At 47.4% G+C, this 26,837-nt stretch overlaps 1 protein-coding gene across 3 annotated transcripts in view; it reads right to left on the bottom strand.

Annotated features, from left to right (window-relative positions):
* Positions 1-26,837, bottom strand: part of ahi1 (Abelson helper integration site 1) — a 378,816-nt gene that overhangs the window by 169,341 nt on the left and 182,638 nt on the right. For all 3 annotated transcript variants that reach the window (XM_070885487.1, XM_070885489.1, XM_070885490.1), the window contains one exon: positions 20,416-20,618. In XM_070885487.1, the coding sequence (XP_070741588.1) occupies positions 20,416-20,618 (203 nt within the window). The remainder of the gene's footprint in view (positions 1-20,415; positions 20,619-26,837) is intronic.

Genomic DNA, 26,837 nt, shown 5'->3' with positions numbered 1-26,837 from the left:
GAGGTTGACGGGACTGGCTCTGCAAGGGCCGGGCGTGGAGGTCGTCCTCTCGGCTTACGCCGATGACGTGCTCCTCGCGGTAGAGGATCCCGCTGACCTGCGGAGGATGCGTGAGTGCCAGGAGATTTACTCGGCCGCGTCCTCCGCCAGGATCAACTGGGAGAAATGTTCCGGACTCCTGGTGGGTCAGTGGCGGGTGGACTCCCTGCCGGAGGAGCTCAGGCCTTTTGCCTGGAGCACGACCCATCTCCTCTATCTGGGAGTCTACCTTAGCCCCGACGAGGGAGCCTGGCTGGCGAACTGGCAGGAGCTGGAGGCCAAGGTCGCCGCTCGCCTAGGGCGCTGGACAGGACTGCTCCGAGTGCTGTCCTACAGGGGTCGAGCGCTAGTCATAAACCAGCTGGTGGCCGCAATGCTGTGGTACCGGCTGGTCACTTTGACCCCTCCCCCTGCGTTTGTCGCCAAGATACAGAAGAAGCTGGTGGACTTCTTCTGGAACAACAGGAAGCACTGGGTCTCTGCCGCGGTCTTGAGTCTCCCGCTTGAGGAGGGCGGTCAGTCGTTGGTGTGCATCAGCGCCCAGCTCGCGACTTTCCGTCTTCAGACCCTGCAGAGATACCCTTACGTCGAGCCCCCTCCTAGGTGGTGCGCTCTGGCGAGGTATTTCTTCCGCCAGCAGCTCGACCTCAATTATGACACGCAGCTCCTGTTTGTGAACTTGGGGGGTGCCAGGACCGCCCTCCGGGAGCTGCCTGTCTTTTACAGGGAACTCATCAGGGTCTGGAACAAAGTCTCCACCAAGCGCAGCTCTCCGCCGGCTGGAGTGGCGGCCGTCCTGCAGGAACCGCTGCTCGGGAATCCGTACCTCCACGGCCGAGGTTTTATGTGGCGGTCGGAAGAGAGGGCTGTGGCTGGTGAGGTGACCAGGGTCAGGGACCTGCTCGATGGCGGAGGAGCGGGCTGGATGGCGCCAGACACGCTGGCGCGGCGCCTAAATTCTGCCAACGTCCGCCACGCGGCCGATGCCATCGAGTCGCTAAAAGCAGCTCTGGGCCCTGACTCCGTTAGGTGCATCGAGGAGGCTCAAGCACGTGGGGAGATCCCGTCCGAACTGACCCCCGTCCGGACGGAATTCCTCATCGGCGCCAAACCCCGGAACCTCCCTCGGGGGCCGGCGCCTCACAACTTGAGCCGCCTCGGGGAAATCCCCTCCGTGCCTTTCAGTTCCGCGCGGAGGGGTTTCCTGTACGGGCTGCTCCTGCACACCCTCAACTTTGCCATCCTCGCCGGCCGTCCGGACACGCCATGGCGTACCATCTTGCCGTCCGGAGGAGGCGGGGGTCCCCGATGGAGGGCACTCTACGCAGGGGTCCTCCCACTATTCATCGGGGACTTGGCCTGGAGGGTGGTGCACGGAGCAGTGCCGTGCAACAAATTTTTAAGCCGGTTCACGGACTCCCAGGCCGCCTGCAATTTCTGCGGTCTGGAGGAGTCCGTGTTCCATGTTTTTATTGAATGCACAAGGTTGCAGCCCCTGTTCCACTATTTGAAGGGGCTGCTCCTGAAATTCTGGCTGCACTTCAGTCCCACTCTCCTGATCTTTGGGCACCCTGTGCGGAGGGGAGCGGGTAGGTCCGAAGGCCTCCTCGTAGGACTGCTCCTGGGCACGGCCAAGGGTGCCATCAGCCGGTCCAGGCAGCGGGCGGTCGAGGGGGTCGTTCAACCTGACTGCCTGCCTCTCTTCCGCTCTTACATCCGGTCCAGGGTGTCCTTGGAGATGGAGCACGCGGCGTCCACCGGTACGCTCGCGGCCTTCCGCGAGAGGTGGGCACCGGAGGGACTGGAGTGCATCATCACGCCCGGCAACCAAATTTTAATTTGATTTTACGTTTTAAAGTTTAATTTGTTTTAATTGCCGGTGCTTTTAGTGTCCCCCTCCCCTTTTATAGGGGGCACTGGGAAAATTTGATTTTAGCGCCCCAAAAAAAACCCAAAAAATAATAAAAAAAAAAAAAAAGGGGCCTTGAAAATGTCTGCTGTGTCACCCAGGTCGGGTGGCATGGTCTTAATGTTTTATGTTTTGCAGGTAAACTCAAAAGAGTTTCATGCACAAGGAAACATCCATCTGGTCCGGGACCTCATCCATTGTTCCCAGGAGGCTGGTCTGTCGGTCGCCTTCCTATCCCTCGACCAAGAGAAGGCGTTCGACAGGGTGGATCACGACTATCTGCTCGGAACTCTGCGCGCTTTCGGGTTCGGGACGCATTTCGTCGCCCGGATCAGACTTTTGTACGCCGCCGCGGAGTGTCTGATTAAGGTTAACGGGTCCTTGACGGCGCCCCTTCGCTTTAGGAGAGGGGTGCGCCAGGGATGCCCCATGTCCGGCCAGTTATATGCTGTTTGCGTGGAGCCTTTGCTGCGCCTCTTGCGGACGAGGTTGACGGGACTGGCTCTGCAAGGGCCGGGCGTGGAGGTCGTCCTCTCGGCTTACGCCGATGACGTGCTCCTCGCGGTAGAGGATCCCGCTGACCTGCGGAGGATGCGTGAGTGCCAGGAGATTTACTCGGCCGCGTCCTCCGCCAGGATCAACTGGGAGAAATGTTCCGGACTCCTGGTGGGTCAGTGGCGGGTGGACTCCCTGCCGGAGGAGCTCAGGCCTTTTGCCTGGAGCACGACCCATCTCCTCTATCTGGGAGTCTACCTTAGCCCCGACGAGGGAGCCTGGCCGGCGAACTGGCAGGAGCTGGAGGCCAAGGTCGCCGCTCGCCTAGGGCGCTGGACAGGACTGCTCCGAGTGCTGTCCTACAGGGGTCGAGCGCTAGTCATAAACCAGCTGGTGGCCGCAATGTTGTGGTACCGGCTGGTCACTTTGACCCCTCCCCCTGCGTTTGTCGCCAAGATACAGAAGAAGCTGGTGGACTTCTTCTGGAACAACAGGAAGCACTGGGTCTCTGCCGCGGTCCTGAGTCTCCTGCTTGAGGGGGGCGGTCAGTCGTTGGTGTGCGTCAGCGCCCAGCTCGCGACTTTCCGTCTTCAGACCCTGCAGAGATACCTTTACGTCGAGCCCCCTCCTAGGTGGTGTGCTCTGGCGAGGTATTTCTTCCGCCAGCAGCTCGACCTCAATTATGACACGCAGCTCCTGTTTGTGAATTTGGGGGGTGCCAGGACCGCCCTCCGGGAGCTGCCTGTCTTTTACAGGGAACTCATCAGGGTCTGGAACAAAGTCTCCACCAAGCGCAGCTCTCCGCCGGCTGGAGTGGCGGCCGTCCTGCAGGAACCGCTGCTCGGGAATCCGTACCTCCACGGCCGAGGTTTTATGTGGCGGTCGGAAGAGAGGGCTGTGGCTGGTGAGGTGACCAGGGTCAGGGACCTGCTCGATGGCGGAGGAGCGGGCTGGATGGCGCCAGACACGCTGGCGCGGCGCCTAAATTCTGCCAACGTCCGCCACGCGGCCGATGCCACCGAGTTGCTAAAAACAGCTCTGGGCCCTGACTCCGTTAGGTGCATCGAGGAGGCTCAAGCACGTGGGGAGATCCCGTCCGAACTGACCCCCGTCCGGACGGAATTCCTCATCGGCGCCAAACCCCGGAACCTCCCTCGGGGGCCGGCGCCTCACAACTTGAGCCGCCTCGGGGAAATCCCCTCCGTGCCTTTCAGTTCCGCGCGGAGGGGTTTCCTGTACGGGCTGCTCCTGCACACCCTCAACTTTGCCATCCTCGCCGGCCGTCCGGACACGCCATGGCGTACCATCTTGCCGTCCGGAGGAGGCGGGGGTCCCCGATGGAGGGCACTCTACGCAGGGGTCCTCCCACTATTCATCGGGGACTTGGCCTGGAGGGTGGTGCACGGAGCAGTGCCGTGCAACAAATTTTTAAGCCGGTTCACGGACTCCCAGGCCGCCTGCAATTTCTGCGGTCTGGAGGAGTCCGTGTTCCATGTTTTTATTGAGTGCACAAGGTTGCAGCCCCTGTTCCATTATTTGAAGGGGCTGCTCCTGAAATTCTGGCTGCACTTCAGTCCCACTCTCCTGATCTTTGGGCACCCTGTGCGGAGGGGAGCGGGTAGGTCCGAGGGCCTCCTCGTAGGACTGCTCCTGGGCACGGCCAAGGGTGCCATCAGCCGGTCCAGGCAGCGGGCGGTCGAGGGGGTCGTTCAACCTGACTGCCTGCCTCTCTTCCGCTCTTACATCCGGTCCAGGGTGTCCTTGGAGATGGAGCACGCGGTGTCCACCGGTACGCTCGCGGCCTTCCGCGAGAGGTGGGCACCGGAGGGACTGGAGTGCATCATCACGCCCGGCAACCAAATTTTAATTTGATTTTACGTTTAAAGTTTAATTTGTTTTAATTGCCGGTGCTTTTAGTGTCCCCCTCTCCTTTTATAGGGGGCACTGGAAAAAGGAAAAATTTGATTTTAGTGCCCCAAAAAAAAACACAAAAAACCCCCCCAAAAAAACAAAAAAAGGCCTTGTAAATGTCTTGTGTGTGTCATCCAGGTCGGGTGGCACGGATACATGTTTTATGTTTTGCAGGTAGACTCTAAAAGAGTTTCATGCACAAGGATCCCCAGGTCCCTCTGCACCGCAGCATGTTGTAATTTCTCCCCATTCAAATAATATTCCCTTTTACTGTTTTTTTTTTCCAAGGTGGATGATCTCACACTTTCCAACATTGTATTCCATCTGCCAAACCTTAGCCGATTCGCTTAACCTATCTAAATCACTTTGCAGCCTCTCTGTGTCCTCTACACAACCCACTTTCCCACTAATCTTTGTGTCATCTGCATTTCCTCTGACTCCGCGTACCTCTATCTTCTGCAGTAACCTTTTGTGTGGCACCTTATCGAATGCCTTTTGGAAATCTAAATACACCACATCCATCGGTACACCTCTATCAACCACGCTCGTTATAAACTCAAAGAATTTCAGTAAATTAGTTAAACATGATTTCCCCTTCATGAATCCATGCTGCGTCTGCTTGATTGCACTATTCCAATCTAGATGTCCCGCTATTTCTTCCTTAATGATAGTTTCAAGCATTTTCCCCACTGCAGATGTTAAACTAACCGGCCTATAGTTACCTGCCTTTTGTCTGCCCCCTTTTTTAAACAGAGGCGTTACATTAGCTTAGGAGACCAAAACTGCACAATATTCAAGGTGTGGCCTCACCAAGGCCCTGTACAACTGCAGTAAGACCTCTCTGCTCCCATACTCAAATCCTCTCGCTATGAAGGCCAAAATGCCATTTGCCGCCTTCACCGCCTGCTGTACCTACATGCCAACTTTCAATGACTGATGTACCATGACACCCAGGTTTCGTTGCACCTCCCCTGTTCCAAATCTGTCACCATTCAGATAATATTCTGCCTTCCTGTTTTTGCCACCAAAGTGGATAACCTCACATTTATCTACATTATACTGCATCTGCCATGCATTTTCCCATTCACCTAACCTGTCCAAGTCACCCTGCAGCCTCTTAGCATCCTCCTCACAGCTCACACTGCCACCCAGCTTAGTGTCATCTGAAAACTTGGAGATATTACATTCAATTCCTTTGTCTAAATCATTAATGTAAATGGAAATAGCTGGGGCCCCAGCACTGAACCTTGCGGTACCCCACTACTGAACCTTGTGGTATCCTACTAGTCACTGCCTGCCATTCTGAAAAGGACCGGTTTATTCCCACTCTTTGCTTCCTGTCTGCCAACCAGTTCTCTGTCCACGTCAATACATTACCCCCAATACCATGTGCTTTAATTGTGCACACTAATCTCTTGTGTGGGACCTTGTCAAAAGCCTTTTGAAAGTCCAAATACACCACATCCACTGGTTCTCCCTTGTCTACTCTACTAGTTACATCCTCAAAAAATTCCAGAAGATTTGTCAAGCATGATTTCCCTTTTATAAATCCATGCTGACTTGGACAGATCCTGTCACTGCTTTCCAAATGCGCTGCTATTACATCTTAATAATTGATTCCAACATTTTCCCCACTACTGATGTCAGGCTAACCAGCCTATAATTCCATGTGTTCTCTCTCCCTCCTTTTTTTAAAAGTGGGGTTACATTAGCTATCCTCCAATCCATAGGAACTGATGTGCTCAAGTGACTGGAGTGGGATTTGAACCCACAACCTTTTGACTCAAAGACAAGTGTGCTACCCACTGAGCCACAGCTGACACTGAGAAAAGACTTGGGGAAGTTAGGGATGGTCACACTGTCGAGGGGAATGGGGCAATAAATCATTTCCCACCCTTTTCAGGGAGTCACCATCGTGTTTCCCCTAGACAAGAGGCCTCAAAATCTTCCCTTCAGCGACGTTTATTTCCTAGATTTATCTCATTATACCTCCTATTGTTTTCTGTGCATATAATTTATGTCATTTAAACATTTTCTGAACGCTAAGCTTAGCACTTTACAAGACATTCTCTGTCTTTTCCTCTGTGTGTGATCTTTGTGTGTGTGTGTATTTTCCCCCTCTTCCTTATTCTATTCTTAAATGCTGTTCATTTGTAATATCTTTCCATTCTGGGAAAAGGTTTTACACCTGAAACGTTAACTGTCTCGTGTTTTCTCGACGAGTGCTGCCTGACCTGCTGAGTATCTCCACTCTTTACTGTTTTTGTTTCAATTCAGTTAGTGCCTTTGAGCTATGGATAGCATCAGCAATGTACTGTTACATTCTGAACTTGTTGTGTATGCAATAACTGTTAGACTGAGTACTGTTTAACTCCAAGAGGTATGACTTTGGCTCTGCTTTATTAAGGCCCAAAGTGACTAATATACAAAATGGCTGACCTTTTATACATTAGCTACCCTCCAATCCATAGGAACTGATCCAGTGTCTATAGAATGTTGGAAAATGACCACCAATGCATCCACTATTTCAAGGGCCACTTCCTTAAGTACTCTGGGATGCAGACTATCAGGCCCTGGGGATTTATCGGCCATCAATTCCATCAATTTCCCTAACACAGTTGCCTGACTAATAAGGATTTCCTTCAGTTCCTCCTTCTTGCTAGACCCTTGGTCCCCTCGTATTTCCGGAAGGTTGTTTGTGTCTTCCTTCGTGAAGACAGAACCAAAGTATTCAATTGGTCGGCCATTTTTTTGTTCCCCATTATAAATTCACCTGATTCTGACTGCGAGGGGCCTACATTTGTCTTCACTAATCTTTTTCTCTTCACATATCTTCCTATGATCTTGATATTTCCCAGTTATCAATGTCCTGTTTAGTTGGTTTGCATCTTTTCATTGATCTTCTCAACTGAACCTCAACTCCACTTCCCCCTCGGAAGATACAGAGTCTCTATGAGATTGTCCCATACCCACAGAACCGTCTTCAGTCGGCTGCATCTGAGTTAGTGGGGATATGAGCGTTGTCTTCGTTGAAGCACATTACTTATCGTGTACAATTTTACAAATTCGACTACTGAGTATCTTGTTGTAAGCTTTTAGCTTCCTCCTGCTCCGACCTCCATTTCTTTGCAATTGGCTGGCTATGCCCGTTTCCTATATTCATATTTGAATCAGGAGACTGCATTGGGGATTTCTGGTTTTGGGGTGTGTAGCCCAAGATTCCTGACACCCAACTTCTTGCATCCTCTTGCGTTTCCTTGAAACCCTGACATCAGTCCTGGTGTTAGCTTTCTTCCTATGATCTTGATATTCCCAGTTATCAATGTCCTGTCAAGTTGGTTTGTGTCTTTTCATTGATCTTCTCCACTGAACTTCAACTCCACTTTCCCCTTGGAAGATACAGAGTCTCTATGAGATTGTCCCATACCAGCAGAACCGTCTTCAGTCGGCTGCATCTGAGTTGTTGGGGATATGGGCGTTGTGTTCGTTGAAGTACCTGCCAACTCATGCTGATCATCGTCCAAGTCAGACTTCTAATCATCTACTCGTGGTACCGAAGATGCATCACTCGCTAGAAATATTTGATCCACGTGAACCTTCCTGATGTATTCACCACTTTTGACCAAATACGGCTTGGTGCCACATAACCGAATAATTGTACCAATGTCCCATTTGCGTGGACTTGCTCTTTTCAACGGACTGAGAACTCTGGGCAGTTGGAGGCGGGAGTTCGTGGCATTGGTGAGGCCTACAAAAGGCCAAGCGGCGAGAGGCAGCGGCAGTCAGAGGCAGGAGTTCATGGCGTTGGTGAGGCCTACAAAAGGCCAAGCGGCAGCGACAGTCGGAGGCGGGAGTTCATGGCGTTGGTGAGGCCTATAAAGACATGCTTGTGCAGCTCCAGCCAGGAGAAAAAGCAAAAAAGAAGTAGAAAGAAATCAAAAGGTGACATCACAGCCAAAGGGGTAAGTGATTGGCTGGTGATTGGTGAGTAGCTTTTCTTTTTCTTTTTTATATCAGTAAGTAACCTGTTAACAGTGTTGTCGCCAAATTAAGTGTATCGAAGGGTTAAGTCATGGCAGGAGAGCTCGGTCACGTGTTATGCTCCTCCCTGACAACTACGTGTGCGTAAAGTGTATCTGCCTCCAGCTCCTGACGGACCGCGTTGCGGAATTGGAACTGAGGGTGGGTTCACTCTGGAGCATCCACGATGCTGAGAATGACATGAGTAGCACGTGTAGCAAGTTGGTCTTACCGCAGGTGAAAGGTCCACAGCCAGCTAGGGAATGGAAGACCAGCAGGAAGAGTAGTGCAAGGAAGGTAGTGCAGGGGTCCCCTGCGGTCATCCCTCTGCAAAACAGATACACTGCTTTTGAGTACTGTTGAGGGGGATGACATCAGGGGAGGACAGCAGCAGCCAAGTTCATGTCACCGTGGTTGGCTCTGCTGCACAGGAGGGCAGGAAAAAGAGTGGGAGAGCGATAGTGATAGGGGATTCAATTGTAAGGGGAATAGATAGGCGTTTCTGCGGCCGCAACCGAGACTCCAGGATGTATGTTGCCTCCCTGGTGCAAGGGTCAAGGATGTCTCGGAGCGGGTGCAGGACATTCTGAAAAGGGAGGGTGAACAGCCAGTTGTCGTGGTGCACATTGATACCAACGATATAGGTAAAAAAAGGGATGAGGTCCTACGAGACGAATTTAAGGAGCTAGGAGCTAAATTAAAAAGTAGGACCTCAAAAGTAGGAATCTCAGGATTGCTATCAGTGCCACGTATTAGTCAGAGTAGGAATCGCAGGATAGCTCAGATGAATATGTGGCTTGAGCAGTGGTGCAGCAGGGAGGGATTCAAATTCCTGGGGCATTGGAACCGGTTCTGGGGGAGGTGGGACCAGTACAAACCGGACGGTCTGCACCTGGGCAGGACCGGAACCAATGTCCGAGGGGGAGTGTTTGCTAGTGCTGTTGGGGAGGAGTTAAACTAATATGGCAGGGGGATGGGAACCAATGCAGGGAGACAGAGGGAAACAAAATGGAGACAGAAGCAAAAGACAGAAAGGAGATGAGTAAACGTGGAGGGCAGAGAAACCCAAGGCAAAAAACAAAAAGGGCCAATGTACAGCAAAATTCTAAAGGGTCAAAGTGTAATAAAAAGGCAAGCCTGAAAGCACTGTGCCTCAATGCGAGGAGTATTCAGAACCCAGGAGAGGGCTCTGAGCTAGTTAGAGTGGGTGGGAGCGCAGATGAACAGGACCCCAAGAAAGAATGCAAAAGGCAGGAGGCAACAGAGCAGAGTAGCACTGGGGTAAGTGTAAACCACAAGGTGATAGGAAGGGACAATATGTATGAATATAAAGGGGCTGCAGGAGGGGTCAAAACTAAAAATCATGGTTTAAAAACTAGTATTAAAACACTCTACCTAAACACACGCAGCATTCGAAATAAAGTAAATGAGTTGACGGCACAAATCATTACAAATGGGTATGATTTGGTGGCCATTACAGAAACGTGGTTGCAGGGTGGCCAAGACTGGGAATTAAACATACAGGGGTATCTGACAATTCGGAAAGATAGACAAGAAGGGAAAGGAGGTGGGGTAGCTCTGTTATTAAGGATGATATCAGGGCAGTTGTGAGAGATGATATTGGCTCTAATGAACAAAATGTTGAATCATTGTGGGTGGAGATTAGAGATAGTAAGGGGAAAAAGTCACTGGTGGGCGTAATTTATAGGCCCCCAAATAATAACTTCACGGTGGGGTGGACAGTAATCAAGGGAATAATGGAGGCATGTGAAAAAGGAACGGCAGTAATCATGGGGGATTTTAACCTACATATCGATTGGTCAAATCAAATCGCACGGGGTAGCCTTGAGGAGAAATTCATAGAATGCATATGGGATTGTTTCTTAGAACAGTATGTTACAGACCCTACAAGGGAGCAAGCTATCTTAGATCTGGTCCTGTATAATGAGACAGGAATAATAAACGATTTCCTAGTAAAAGATCCTCTCTGAATGAGTGATCACAGTATGGTTGAATTTGTAATACAGATTGAGGGTGAGGAAGTAGTGTCTCAAACGACCATAGTATGCTTAAACAAAGGGGACTACAGTGGGATGAGGGCAGAGTTGGCTGAAGTAGACTGGGAACACAGACTAAATGGTGGCACAATTGAAGAACAGTGGAGGATTTTTAAGGAGCTCTTTCATAGTGCTTAACAAAAATATATTCCAGTGAAAAAGAAGGGCGGTAAGAGAAGGGATAACCAGCCGTGGATAAGCAAGGAAATAAAGGAGAGTATCAAATTGAAAACCAATGCGTATAAGGTGGCCAAGGTTAGTGGGAAACTAGAAGATTGGAATATTTTAAATGACAGCAAAGAATGACTAAGAAAGCAAGAAAGAAAGGAAAGATAGATTACGATAGTAAACTTGCGCAAAACATAAAAACAGATAGTAAAAGCGTTTACCGATATATAAAATGGAAAAGAGTGACTAAAGTAAATGTTGGTCCCTTAGAAGATGAGAAGGGGGATTTAATAATCGGAAATGTGGAAATGGCTGAGACCTTAAACAATTATTTTGCTTCGGTCTTCACAGTGGAAGACACACAAACCATGCCAAAAATTGCCGGTCACGGGAATGTGGGAAGGGAGGACCTTGAGATAATCACTATCAGTAGGGGGTAGTGCTGGACAGGCTAATGGGACTCAAGGTAGACAAGTCCCCTGGTCCTGATGAAATACATCCCAGGGTATTAAAAGAGATGGCGGAAGTTATAATCTACCAAAATTCTCTGGACTCTGGGGAGGTACCATCGGATTGGAAAGCAGCTAATGTAGCGCCTCTGTTTAAAAAAGGGGGCAGACAAAAGGCAGGTAACTGTCGGCCGGTTAGTTTAACATCTATTGTGGGGAAAATGCTTGAAGCTATCATTAGGGACGAAATAGCGGGACATCTAGATAGGAATAGTGCAATCAAGCAGACGCAACATGGATTCATGAAGGGGAAATCATGTTTAACTAATTTACTGGAATTCTTTGAGGATATAACGAGCATGGTGGATAGAGGTGTACAGAAAGGTTACTGCAGAAGATAAAGGTACGCGGAGTCAGAGGAAATGTATTAGCATGTATTGGCTGCCGAACAGAAAGCAGAGAGTCGGGATAAATGGATCCTTTTCGGGTTGGAAATCGGTGGTTAGTGGTGTGCCACAAGGATTGGTGCTGGGACCACAACTGTTTACAATATACACAGATGACCTGGAAGAGGGGACAGAGTGTAGTGTAACAAAAATTTGCAGATGACACAAAGATTAGTGGGAAAGCAGGTTGTGTAGAGGACAGAGAGAGGCTGCAAAGAGATTTGGATAGGTTAAGCGAATGGGCTAAGGTTTGGCAGATGGAATACAATGTTGGAAAGTGTGAGGTCATCCACCCTAGAAAAAAAAAAACAGTAAAAAAGGGATTATTATTTGAATGGGGAGAAATTCCAACATGCTGAGGTGCAGAAAAGTTAGTTTGCATGTTCAGCAGGTAATCAGGAAGGCGAATGGAATGTTGGCCTTCATTGCGAGAGGGATGGAGTACAAGGGCAGGGAGGTGCTTCTGCAACTGTATAGGGTATTGGTGAGGCCGCACCTGGAGTACTGCGTGCAGTTTTGGTCACCTTACTTAAGGAAGGATATACTGGCTTTGGAGGGGGTACAGAGACGATTCACTAGGCTGATTCCGGAGATGAGGGGGTTACCTTATGATGACAGATTGAGTAGACAGGGTCTTTACTCGTTGGAGTTCAGAAGGATGAGGGGTGATCTTATAGAAACATTTAAAATAATGAAAGGGATAGACAAGATAGAGGCGGAGAGGTTGTTTCCACTGGTCGGGAGACTAGAACGAGGGGGCACAGCCTCAAAATACGGGGGAGCCAATTTAAAACCGAGTTGAGAAGGAATTTATTCTCCCAGAGGATTGTGAATCTGTGGAATTCTCTGCCCAAGGAAGCAGTTGAGGCTAGCTCATTGTATGTATTCAAATCACAGATGGATAGATTTTTAACCAATAAGGGAATTAAGGGTTATGGGGAGCGGGCGGATAAGTGGAGCCGAGTCCACGGCCAGATCAGCCATGATCTTATTGAATGGCGGAGCAGGCTCGAGGGGCTAGATGGCCTACTCCTGTTCCAAATTCTTATGTTCTTATGAAGGACATTCTTGCTATTGAGGGAGTGCAGCAAAGGTTCACCAGACTGATTCCCGGGATGGCAGGACTGACATATGAAGAAAAACTGGATCAACTAGGCTTATATTCACTGGAATTTAGAAGAATGAGAGAGGATCTCATAGAAACATATACAATTCTGACGAGATTGGACAGGTTAGATGCAGGAAGAATGTTCCTGATGTTGGGGAAGTTCAGAACCAGGGGTCACAGTCTAAGAATAAGGAGTAAGCCATTTAGGACCGAGACATGGAGAAACTTCTTCACTCAGAGAATTGTGAACCTGTGGAATTCTCTACCACAGAAAGTTGTTGAGGCCAGTTCGTTAGTTGGATATATTCAAAAGGGAGTTAGATATAGCCCTTATGACTAAAGGGATCAAGGGGTATGGAGAGAAAGCAGAAATGGGGTACTGAAGTTGCATGATCAGCCATGATCATATTGAATGGTGGTGCAGGCTCGAAGGGCCGAATGGCCTACTCCTGCACCTATTTTCTATGTTTCTATGAAATATTGGATAAATAGCTTGCTTCTAAAAAAAGGTGAAGCAATGTAATGTATGCACCTGTGAGTATGCTCACAGGTTTGTGGAGCTGTTGCATTGTGAGTGGCTTAGCCAATCATGTGATGCTCACAAGACTCAATAAAACCGCAGTCAGTTGGGTCTAGGTCATCCACTATGAGGTGTGCAGTTGTGAGCTAGTAGATGAACTGACAATGTGTAGTGTGATTGTTAAACCTTTGTTATTAAACCAACTAGTTCTTAATAGCAATGTATTGCTATAAATACTTCAGCAAAGAACCCATGAAGCAAATACATTGCAGCCTTGAGTTCAGAATTCTCATTCTTGTTTTCAAATCCCTCCATGGCCTTGTCCATCCGTAATCTCCTTCAGCCACACAAACCCCCCCCCCCCTCCCCCCACCGAGATGTCTGCCCTCTTTTAATTCTGTCCTCTTGAGCATCCCTGATTATAATTGCTCAACTATTGGTGGCCTTGCCTCTGTTGCCGAGACCCTAAGCTCTGGAATTCCCTGCCTAAACCTCTTTACTCTCCTTCAAGACGCTCCTTAAAACCTACCTCTTTAACCAAGCTTTTGGTTACCTGCCCCAATTTCGCCTTATGCGGCTCGGTGTCAAATCTTTTATTTTATAATACTCCTGTGAAGGACCTTGGGACGCTTCACTACGTTAAAGGCGCTATATAAATACAAATTGTTGTTTTGAAAACCTAGATAAATCACATCTGCTGTATTACCATTGTCTACTTTCTCTGTTACCTCTTCAAAAAAATTCAACGAGGTTGGTCAAGCAAAACTTCCCCTTTTAAAATCCATGCTGATTATTATATTTTTGCTTTCTAGATGTATTTTCTCCTTTAGTAGGGATTCCATTATTTTTTCCTACCATCGATGTTAAGTTGGCTGGTCTATAATTCCCTGGACATGTAATATCTCCATTCTTAAATATAAGTATTAGGTTAGCTATTCGTCAGTCCTCTGGCACTACATCCTTTTCTAATGAATTTTTAAATATGTGTAGTAATGCCTCTGCTATCTCTTCCCTAGATTCTTTTAAAATACTTGGATGCAATCCATCCAAGGGGGTGCTATCCTCTTTTGAGTTTGATTAGTTTATTTAATATATTCCCTCTTTTTATTTTACATGCACATCTCATTACTAATCTCATCATCCAATGTCATATCCACCTGTTCTATCTCCCTCGTAAATACTGAAGCAAAATAATTATTTAATATTTCTGCCATCTCTCTATAGTTATCTAATTCGTGGCCCTATTCCCATCCCAACCTTTTTTTAAAAATTGGTGTGCCTGTAAAACATTTTACTATTTTGTTTTATGTTCATTGATAATTTAATTTCATAGTTCCTCTTTGCCTTCCTAATTATTTTTTTAACTTCGATCCTAATCTTTTTGTATTCTCCCTCACCCTGCTGTCTATGTATTTAATGTATGCCTCTTTCCTTACCCTCAATTTTTCCCTTATGGCTTTATCCATCCATGGAGTCTCATTAGTGTTTAGTTTGTTCTTTATTTTTTGCGAAATATATTGTTCCTGCACTCTGTTGAACACGGTTTTAAATATTTCCCATTGCTGTTTTACATCGTTTTTTGCCAACATTGTTGCCCATTTTATTTTCCAAGGTCTATTCTCAGCCCCTAAAAATCAGCTTTTCTCCAATCTATCACCCTTTCATCATACTTATGTTCTTCTCAATTCCCTTTTGAAAGTCATGATTGAATCTGCCTCCACCACCCTTTCAGGCAGTACATTCCAGATCCTAACCACTTGCTGCATAGAAAAGTTTTTCCTCGTGTCGCCTTTGGTTCTTTTGCCAATTACTTTAAATCTTTGTCCTCTGGTTCTCGACCCTTCCACCATTGGGAACAGTTTCTCTCTCTCTACTCTGTCTAGACCCCTCACGATTTTGAACACCTGTATCAAATCTCCTCTCAACCTTCTCTGCTCGAAGGAGAAAAAGCCCAGCTTCTCCAATCTATCCATGTAACTGAAGTCTGTACTTCACACTGTCATGCTGACAGAGCGGCTGCAGGAAAGAGTGAAAATTATATTTTAATATATAATTAGATACACAAAGGAGTTAAAAATCTCAAAGCAACATTCTGGCATGAAATCCCCACTTTTGCAGCACAATAAATATATCAGAACTCACACATTAAAACAATTGTTCTCTAAATATAAATTTCTAACAATCTTAAATGCTCAATTTACTCGAGGTGACAATATTCCAAGACCACATCTGCTTGCATAAACCTTAATGACCCCTGTCAATTGACACCTCCTCCCCCCCCCCCCCTCACACACAACAAACAGGTGCACCATCCACAGATATTTCTGTTAATAGCACCAGCACACACTGTAATTCCCTATCTTGCTGCCCCCCCTAGCCTGGTTAACAATTGCTTCTATTGAAAATGCAATGCTAATTTTTTTTATGGAAAGTAGTTTGGCAGGCTTCCCTTGATTACACCCACAGGGTAAATGCACCTTAGCAAAGACTTCACAAACCAGGAACACCTGGCTTTCATGGGCTTCAAAACAACAAAATCTATTAAAAATAAGGACGGCCTTCTCTTCAGTATTAATGTCAGTGCTGAATAATGAAACAATTCTGCTTACTGCATAACAGTGCTTCTGGTGAAATAATTAACCAACAGCTGAAGGGCACACATTTAGCACATTACAAATTAATCCCCCCAAAAATGTATTTTTAAAAGCGCATGTTCCAATTCTTTTCCTAAATCCGGTTATGCTCATTTTTGTACAACTATTACACCTTTCATCACTTCCAACTTTTCTTGCTCACTAACTTTCCTTCTCATTCTAGCAGAAAGTTCATTATCTTTTTTAAAATGCTAATACAAAAAAGGCTAGAAATTGCCCTTCACCCCGATTGGGGGCAGTAACCTTCCGGGGTCGGGACTTCCTGCACCTGGCCTGGATGGCCCGGCCCCGAAGCGGAAGTGGGCCATACATCCCTCAAAGGAAGCAGAGTGCAGTCCCTTGGGGCGGTAGAGCGGGGCTGAGTCCAGCGCTGCGCGGAGCAGGCCAGATCTACGTGGACACATTCCGCGTAGCGCTGTTGCGTTACGCACTCTGCAGGCCCTTTGGTGGCCACCACTGGGTCATCAGGGACGCCATTGACCAAGCCAGCAGCCCGGCACCCAACATGAGTGCCGAGCTGCATGATGGTGGCCTGGTCGACATGAGGGCCGCCACTGTCTGGGCGATGCAAGAGTGGCCGATAAATAAAGATGGTGGCCTTGGGCGCTAAAGGTGTCCTCTTTAAGGGGCACCCTGGCAACGGATGCCTGCCAGCCTTGTGGCCCATGGGGCGTAAAGGAGTCGAGGCACACGGCGATAATGTCATCACCAGTTGCGCGCAGGCGCAGGGCATTAATCACGGGGCGCGCCCTGCCGGGACAGCTCCACCCAAACCTCCGGGGCAATTTCCCAGGAGGCGGTAGCGCCCCTCTCCCCCGGGCAAAAACAGGTGCATCCCGGAGGTGTAAATGGGGCTATAAAAAGGGGCAATTTCGCCCCCAACATTTCCTGCTCATTTCCTTTTTTTAAACAATGCCATTAACTGGACAATACTTTCTAGCCTGTGGTCTAGGATTATTTTAGGATTGTTCTAGCAGAAAATATCAGTTAGAGTGGAACAAATTAGCAGATGCAATATAAAATATAGCATCATTTTTGTTTGCCAGGCAGCAGTGCTTATTTCAATCACTTTTGTTCACATTTCATGCCAGTGAAATAAAAGTCATACTACACATGAAAATACCATCGTAGTATCTATGCACATTACACTATTAACCCAACAGGGACCATCAGCAGCATTAAAGTGCTGATCTTTTCATTATGTCTAGTATGGGAAATGCAGATGCTGATTTTTATCAAATTAATGCAGTAATTCAGTAACTACAGCCTGACAACTTAATAGTGTTTATGCTGGATTCATTACATAGATGATTAACAGAATTCAACTGAAGAAATTAGGTACTGCATCAACAAAATGTTGACCAAGGCCTAGAAATCCGTGGCCACCACAAAGGCTGCTAATGCCACTGCGCCCGGGGGTTAATGGCTGACAAAAATGGCAGTCGCTGGCAGGACTGAAAAATTGAGGCTGGATGCTAATTATCATTAGCCCAGCGCTAAACTCACAGTGTAATGCCGCCCTGGTGGCATTGGTCCTGGCAGCAGGCCCCAATGTAGCGTGCTCAAGTGGCGTTGCTGCTTCAACAGCCTCTGAAAAGGAGGCTGTAATTTCACAAAGCATTGTGGGATCCTTAAATGGGTAATGCCTTCTGAAATGATTAAAAAAAACATGCAGTTTTTAGCCCTTACACAGCTCAACTGCCTTCTGAAAAAAAGATCAACATTAAAAGGAATTTCCAAATGGGAGTCTTCAGCTTCTTTCTAGGGAAGGGAAGCTAAATTCCCTTCCGCACCTAAAAATGGGAAAAGTGCTTCAGCACTAACAAATGGCTCAGCAAGCCAGGGAAGGGACATCTAGGGTCTTGCATGCAGCACTCCAGCTTTATGCAGTGAGCCACTACTGCAAGAGGTCCTCTAGCCACAGGGGCCTCCTTCTCAATGCACGACTGCCCCCCGCCCCCCCCATCACTCGCCTACCAACAATCTGTACCAATCACGAGGCACACCTCCCATTCCTAGCTTCACCTCACACCCTTGGAGGAGACGGTGCTGGCCATTCTTGGTAGGGCCATACATGGCTGAGCCCTTGGCTAGCGGCGGCATGCACCTCTTGCTTTCCCACCCTCCTCTCGCCACACTCCGTCCTTGTGCCTTCCTCATTTCCACACCCAGGAAATGCAGCCTGCCCTGCCCCGACTGAGAAGAGAGACAGAGAGAGAGAGAGAGATAGAAAGAGAAAGTGAGAGAGAAAGAGATGGAAATGGAAAGAGAAAAAAAAAAGAGGGAGAGAAAGAGGCAGAGAAAGGGAAAGATAAAAAACAGAGAGAGAAGGAGAAAGGAAAAAGAAAGTGAGAAAAGAAAGGAGAAAGTGAGGAGAAAGAAAGCAAGAGAGGAAAGAGAAAGAAGAAACACCGTCACTTGATTTGGCACTCCAAGCCACCAGCTCCTCAAGGGACTTTTCTTCCCTCTGCGAGCGGATGCTGTAAATCTGAAATGAAAGCATAATATGCTGGAAATACTCAGCACGCAGCATCTCGACCTGAGACGTGAACTCTGTTTCTCTCTCCACGGATGTTGCCTGACCTGCTGAGTATTTTCAGCAATTTCTGTCTTCTCAGAGACCTTCCCTTACCATTCGAAGCCTTGCAAGCGCCCGGCAGCACTCCCTGCACACTTAAAAGAACATTTAACCATGCCACTACATCAATAAAATAAAAATACAGTTCGTAAGCTGAAATGCAAACATACCTGAAAGATGTGTGTGTCCCTTTAAGAGGTGCTGACAGCATCTATGTCAAGAGTGCTGAATGCTGGATTTTCATGGTGAGCTTAGGACCCAGCGTTAAACTGAGAGGTTGCTGAGAGGCTGGAAAGTCAGGATAAAGGGTCGGTCCTTTAAGACTGAGATGAGGAGGAATTTCTTCACTCAGGGTTGTGAATCTTTGGAATTCTCTACCCCAGAGGCCTGTGGATGCTGAGTCATTGAGTATAGCTAGATCTTTGAACACTAGGGGAATCAAAGGATATGGTGATCGGGCGCAAAAGTGAAGTTGAGGTCGAAGATCAGCTGTGACCTTATTGAATGGTGGAGCAGGCTTGAAGGGGCTGTATGGCCTACTCCTGCTCTTAATTCTTATGTTCTTAATTCAGCGCTACGGTCCAAGTTTGCTGAGGTGATATTAAGACGGCATACATGTTATCCTCTCTTAATTTACATTTCCAGGGCCTGTAATGCTATTGGCAGCATGACGGTCCTCACCAAAATGGAGGCCGCCAAGTCCCACGCCAGAGAAGGGCACTAGAGTGGTGGCCGTCATTTTTAAACCGGATCGGTGACAATAACTCGTGGCAGTAAATGGGCCAATTTCTAGGTCCAAAGCTGTACACCTGAATAAAATACAAAATCTGTAACTCTCTATACCCTGAAGTGAAGTAGGCACCAAAATGTTGATGTCATGATCATTTATCAAGTAATCTCACATATTTGTAAAGTATTGAAATTTCCCCCCCCCCCCCGTCAGATTAGGCCTTAAACCCGCTTTGGTTCTAACCTCTGATCCCGTTGCTTTCTGCTGTTCGTCTTCTGACCTCCATTTTCGCTTCTTACTCAAACCCTGTTCTGTTTAGTTGTTTCTAATTTATTATTAGTTCTTTCTTTCAGGTTTTCCTCTCTTCTCATTTTACTATTTGACGCTGCTACTCTCTCTTCCCACACACTTTTAGTACAAGTAACCGGGATCTTAGTCGGCTCCCTCATCAGCCTGTCCCTCGCATGGTGTGCCATCCAACTGCCACAATCTGCGTCTATCGCCTCCCTTCCCGTGCCCATGCTTAGCCATTGGCTCCTCATCCCATCAACTTCTGGGCCCTCCTCAAATTGGTATGATTGTCGGGACTGAGTGGTTGGCATCGGATTATTAACCCCTGCTGCATCCCACCTCTGCTGGTCAGCTGGTTCGCAGACTTTTTAAAATATTGATGAGGTATGAATAAATATCAAGTTTATTTTACAATTTTATGCCATGTTTGCACTGAAGTATTATTAAATATTTATGTATATGATTAATTTATTTTTACATTTCCTGCATTATAACACTGACAACACTTTAAAAGCACTTCACTGCAAAGTCCTGAGGTCATATACAAATCCAAGTTTTTTTTTCTTTTTTTTGATATCAATGAAGTATAAATAGTTAAGTTTATTTTAAAATGTTATGCCCGTTTGGTATTCAAGTATTTATAGGTAATGGTATATCCAAATGTTACACTATCATTCCTCAGATATCACTGTTCCCCTCTCCCAGCCTCCAGTGTTGCAGTCCTCCTTCAGCCCTGATCCAATTGTTACCCAGATTCTAATACTGCTTGACCTAAAGACTACACTGGGTCATGAGTCCCTGTGTAAAAAAAAAACACAGAGCATTGACTAATAATATATTTTCAAAATCTATTTAGGAACATTAAACACTCTCTACCCAGCCTTCCAGGCATTCTTTGTGTTCTCATTAAAAGGATTGTGAATGGCCCCTTCATATGACTCATACCCAACTATATCAAATATTACAACAAACACTGCGATAAAATCCTCAAAGTAACATCTATACTGTCTTTGATAGGAGTTTTCACAAATGGTACATACCATGACAGTATCCAGTTTTTGTCTGACTTTTTGCATTTTCATAGATATCCTGGATGAATGGGCGACTGAAGAAAAAGAGGCATCATATACAGTGCTATCAAAAGTGCTTCTAAAAATCTTGGGTCCTTTTGGTGTTGACGTAGTTGCAGACTTTAAATTTGTTCTCCAGAAATCTTTCATAGTTTCAGCTTCCAATTGAGCAACTAGAAGAGGAAAAAAATTTTATTTTACGTATAATCACCATTCTATGCTGTGTTTTAAACATTACAGTATAAAATTGAAAAACATGACTGCTTTGTGTGGCAACATTTGTGAAAGAAATAGATTTAGATATAATTTATAGTAATAAAACTGGATAAGTTTCAATAGAAATGCAAATACTCTTTACAAACAAAGACAGAAAACATAGTTACCTTATGGAAACTATTTTAAAATCACTTATTTTTATTAACTACAATTATTTTTGCTGCATTTTTCACAAGTTATCACTTTTTTTAGACAGAATGTGGTTAGCAATGCTAAGGCTCCCAAGGGATAAATGTCAATAAAACCATAACCTAATACACTAAGGTTGTGCGTTTGAGTCCGATGATTGTTTCGCATTCAAACGTAATTGTTTTCATGAGTAAATTTAATCAGCAATCAGCCAATTTATTGGATACCATGGCAGGCAAAGCCAGGTTTCTCCGACTGTGTCGGCAGAAACAACCAGCCGGCTAACTCACTCCACTGATTGTTTGCAGAATAACACTGAAAGTGACTATGTAATGAGGAGGCCCCTTCTGGACAGAGAAGCCTGTGTGGTTAATAAACAAGATCCCCAAGAAGAAAAATGAGCAACAAATAAGCAAATTAGCAACTCTTGTTGCTGCATATAATTTTGCTGCTTAGCATATCACAATGTTACGTCCAGAATGAAGTAATGTGATTGAGTACTGTAGACATGAGTAAGTGTGACCTTAATCCCTTTATTCTAACTCCAGAGTGTTGGTACAGCATAGGAGGCCTGCTTAGAAACAGTGCTCCCAAGGGATGCTGGGATCCCTTGGGACTCCAACGGCTATGCCCTCTGGTGGCGATAGCATGCTGGTTACATAGGGTTGCATACATAACATCACTCCCTCCCAAAGTCAATAGTACACTTATTTACAGGATGAGACGATCTGGAGCTTTTCGCTCCCTAGTCGATCGTCTCGGTACAAATGCAGGTGCAGGTGAGTTGCTTGGTTCTTTGCTGGCCTGCTGGGGATTATGAGTTCAGCTTCGTGGACAATCGTGATGTCAGTTGCCACTTGTGTGTGTGTCGGAGGGTCGAAGTTGGTGGTTTCCTCTTCAGGTTGCTCGTGGCTGTCTGTGAATCGCAGTTTGGTTTGGTCCAAATGCTTTCTGCAAGTTAGTCCATTTGCGAGTTTGACCTGAAACACCCTACTCCCTTCTTTGGCTATGACAGTGCCAGCAAGCCGTTTGGGACCATGTCCATAGTTGGGTACAAATACAGGGTCATTGACTTCAATATCACGTGACAAATTTGCGCGATCATGGTACATGCTTTGTTGATGCCGCCTGCCCTCAATGTGATCATGAAGAGATAGCCTTGATATGAGTGCCCTTTTCATGAGCAGCTCGTATGGGGGAACCCCGGTGAGCGAGTGGGGTCTGGTGCGGTAGCTGAGCAGGACTCGGGACAGGCGGGTCTGCAGGGAGCCTTCCGACACGCATTTCAAGCTTTGCTTGATGATTTGGACTGCCCGTTCTGCCTAGCCATTAGATGTGGGCTTGAACGGGGCAGATGTGACGTGCTTGATCCCATTGCGGGTCATGAATTCCTTGAATTCAGCGCTGGTGAAGCACGGCCCGTTGTGGCTGACAAGGACATCAGGCAGGCCTTAGAATAAGCAAGCACAACAACCAAAAATATTTCGCCTAGAAACGGGCCAGCGAAGTCAACGTGGATCCTAGACCACGGTTTGCAGGCCCATGACCACAAACTTAGCGGTGCCTCTCTGGGTGCATTGCTCAGTTGAGAGCAAGTGTTGCATTGGTACATTCAAGACTGCAAATCTGAATCAATGCCGGGCCACCACACATGGAGTCTGGCTATAGCTTTCATCATTACTATGCCTGGGTGGGTACTGTGTAGGTAGCATATGAACATTTCCCTGCCTTTCTTGGGCAAAATCATGCGATTAGCCCACAAAAGACAGTCTGCCTGTATGGACATTTCGTCTTTGCGCCGCTGGAACGGCTTGATCTCTTCATGCATCTCCGCTAGGACACTGGACCAGCTCCCATGGAGGACACAGTTTTTTTTTTACCAGGGACAGTAAAGGATCTTGGTTGGTTCAGGTTCTGATCTGGTGGGCCGTAACGGGTGACTTTTCGTTTTCAAATGCATTCATCACCAAGAGCAGATCTGCAGGCTGTGCCATTTCCATCCCGGTGGTGGACAATGGTAGCCGACTGAGGGCGTCAGCGTAGTTCTCTGTGCCTGGCCTGTGGCGGATTACATAGTTATATGCATACAGCGTGAGTGCCCATCTTTGGATGAGAGCAGAGGCATTGGTATTGATACCTTTGCTCTCTGAGAATCGTGATATGAGCGGCTTATGGTCAGTTTCTAACTCGAACTTAAGCCCAAACAGATACTGATGCATTTTTTTACCCCGTAAACACATGCCAGAGCTTCTTTTTCAATCATGCTACAGGCCTTTCGGCTTTGGACAAGCTCCTGGACGCATCAGCGACCGGTTGCAATGTTGTCGATTCGTTTGCTTATTGTAACACACCCGACCCCGTACGAAGACTCATCGCAAGCTAGCATTAAACGGTTACAAGGATCATACAGGACAAGCAGTTAGTTGGAACATAACAGATTTCGGGCTTTCTCAAAAGCAGTCTCTTGTGATTTCCCCCAAACCCAATCATCTCCCTTGCGTAGCAGCACATGTAGGGGTTCTAGCAAGATGCTTAACCCGGGTAGGAAATTACCAAAATAATTGAGTCGTCCCAGGAACGACCGCAGCTCTGTCATGTACTGTGGTCTCGGCGCGTTCTTGATGGCCCCCGTCTTGGTGTCAGTGGGTCTGATGCTGTCTGCTGCGATTCTTCGCTCTAAGAACTCGACCTCTGGCGCCAGGAAAACACACTTAGAGCGTTTCAACCTGAGTCCCGACTTAGAACCTCTTCCAGGTTCTGCAAGTGTTCGATGGTGTCTCGACCTGTGACCAGTATGTCGTCCTGGAAAACCATGGTGCGCGGAACCGACTTTAGCAGACTCTCCATGTCCTTTGAAAAATAGCCACGGCCGATCGAATCCCAAACGGGCATCTATTGTAGATGAACAGACCTTTGTGCATGTTGATGCAGGTGAGGCCTTTTGAAGATTCCGCCAACTCCTGCATCATGTAGGCCGAGGTCAGGTCCAACTTGGTGAACGTCTTTCCTCCTGCCAGCGTCGCAACTCGGTCGTCTGCCTTGGGTAGCGGGTACTGGTCCTGCAACGAAAAACGGTTAATCATTACTTTATAGTCCCTGCAATTTCTGACCGTGCCATCGCCCTTGAGAACCAGAACAATCGGACTGGCCCACTCGTTGAACTCCACCGGCGCGATGATGCCCTCTCATTGTAGCCTGTCTAGCCCGATCTCCACTTTCTCTCACATTATGTATGGCACCGCCCGTGCCTTGTGGTGGATAGGTCATGTATCGGGAATCAAGTGGATCTGCACCTTCGCCCCCGAGAAACTTCCAATGATTGGCTCAAACAATGACGGAAACTTGCTCAAAACCTGGGCATGAGGCGTCGTCGACGGACGAATGCGCTCGGATGTCGTCCCAGTTCCAGCGGATTTTTCCCAGCCAGCTTCTGCCGAACAGTGTGGGGCCATCTCCTGGTACTATCCATAGTGGTAGTTCGTGCACTGCTCCATCATAGGAGACTTTTACTGCTGCACTGCCAATTACAGGGATCAGCTCTTTTGTGTAAGTTCTCAGCTTGGTGTGAATGGGGCTCAGCTTGGGCCTGTGTACCTTGTTGCACCACAGCCTGTTGAAGGCCTTTTTGCTCATGATGGACTGACTCGCACCCGTGTCCAGTTCCATGAATACTGGAATTCCGTCCAGTTCAACTTTTAACATGATCGGTGAACATTTCGTGGTGAAGGTGTGTACCCTGTATACTTCTGCCTCCTCGGTTCGAATCTCTAGTTCAGCCTGATCCGCCATGGATCGATCCTCCTCTGCAGCGTGGTGGTTTGCAGGGTTTGCAGCTCATCTGCACATTCGCTGGAGGTGTCCCATTGTTCCACACCCTTTGCACACAGTGCTTGAAGCGGCATTGATGGGCTCGATGATCACTTCCGCAGCACCAACAAGGTGTTAACTGCCTCGTATTAACGTTTGATGTTATATTCTGGGTCATCTGAGGTCGTGCAGCTGCAGGTGTGTACGTTCTGCCATATGCATTCCTGCCTGAAAACGACGTTACTTTGTGTACAGTACTTGCCGAAACTTCTTTATGCTGCAAAATTTGTTTGGTGTTATCGCTGGTGGACATAAATGCCTGGACTATTGTTACGGCTTTGCTCAGGTTCGGTATTTCAACTGTCAATGGTTTGCAAAGGATAACCTCATGGCCAATGCCAAGCACAAAAAAGTCTCATAGCATTTTCTCCAGGAATCCATCAAATTCGCATTGTCCTGCAAGGAGCCTTAGTTCAGCGACGTAACTCGCCACTTCCTGGCCTTCAGACCATTGACATGTGTAAAATCGATACCTTGCCATCAGAACACTCTCCTTCGGATTTAGGTACTCCCGGACCAGCGTACACAGTTCTTCATACGATTTGGTTGTTGGTTTCACCGGAGCAAGAAGATTCTTCATGAGGCCATAGGTTGTTGGACCGCAGACGGTGAGGATCGCTCTTCGTTTGGCAGCGTTCGCGCTCCCCTCCAGCTCGTTGGCCACAAAGTATTGGTCGAGTCACTCCACGAAGGCCTCCCAATCATCCCCTTCTGAGAATTTCTTCAGGATACCAACAGTTCTCTGCATTTTCGCGTGATGGTTCGTTATCTCGTCGCCAGTTGTTAAGTTCAGAATGGAGTAATGTGACTGAGTACTGTAGACGTGAGTAAGTGTGACCTTAGTCTCTTTATCCTAACTCCGGAGTGTTGGTACAGCATGGGAGGCCTGCTTATATACAGTGCTCCCAAGGGATACTGGGATCCCTTGGGACTCCAATAGATAAGCCCTCTGGTGGCAGTAGAATGCTGGTTACATAGGGTTGCATACGTAACAACAAACATTAGAATATTTTCAGATAGGTCACTAACACAATATTGGATGTTTCATTATCATGGAGGGCAATATTTTGTGTACTGCTTTTGTGAAATAGCAATACCTCTTGGCCAGAAGCACCGCAAGTGCAAATTATTCAGGAGTCCTGTGCACAAGTATTTTCCAAACAAAATAATATCTGTAACCAACTCACCAGTTAAGGAAAAACAACACAAATTATAAATGATAATAGTAGAATTCAAATATATGATCTGCAGAAGTTATGAAGTGGACACTGGTTTGTGATGTTCATTCTAACCATCGTATTACCTATAATCACCCATGCGACTCACAGTTGACTTGTAATCTCAACATAAAGCAAAATGGAAGGGGGAGACAGGGGGCGACAACACAGGGAGGCTGAAATTGCCCACCGCCCCAAACGAGTCGCACCTATCGCTCTGGAAGTGTTCCGGCCGCTCCAATGCATGGACATACCAGAGAAATTCAACACTTCATGTTTTTTTTTGGAGCGGGGCAGAAGTGGCTTCATTATCAGGGTGGAAGGGAGGTCGGGTCGGAGTAGCAAGGTGTGAAGCTGCCTGTGGCTGGGCAGTGTGGCTGCCCTTAAAAGGTGAGGGCGCACTGCCGCGGCCGCCATTTTGTTTTAATTGTCGGCCGACTCCTTAATCGGCCCAACAATGGCGGCCGCGGGTTCGGCCGGGCAACCAACAGCTAGCCTGGTACCCGCTCTTGGGTGCTGGGCCGCTAGCCTGGTCGAATCCTTCCCTGATGGCTCAGTGGGCTCCACGTAGGCCGCGCAGCATCCATCCCTTTTAAGTGAAGGGGAGGGACGTTGCGACACGTCAGCGTGACACGTCCGCACCATCATATTGTCAGCGCAGCGGTGATGGACACCACTCTGCTTCCTCGCAAATCTGCCCCTTCACGGTCTCAAACAGCACCCCAAAGCTCTGGGTGGCGGTGTCCGAGTTAAAGAGTTGAATTTTCCGCTCTTCCGTCGGACTCCCGCCAGGCGGTAAATTTCCGGTTAATTCAAAGTGCCCTCCCCAATTTCCGGCTGAGTGCAATTTCGGCCCCAAGATGTTATGTGAAAGTATTTTGAGCTCAACAGCAGCTGGTAAGT

The sequence above is a fragment of the Pristiophorus japonicus genome, chromosome 7 (genome assembly GCF_044704955.1).
Source record: "Pristiophorus japonicus isolate sPriJap1 chromosome 7, sPriJap1.hap1, whole genome shotgun sequence".
Classification (NCBI taxonomy): domain Eukaryota; kingdom Metazoa; phylum Chordata; class Chondrichthyes; family Pristiophoridae; genus Pristiophorus; species Pristiophorus japonicus.
The sequence above is the reverse complement of the archived record's forward strand: the minus strand, read 5'-3'. Positions and strand labels throughout refer to the sequence as shown.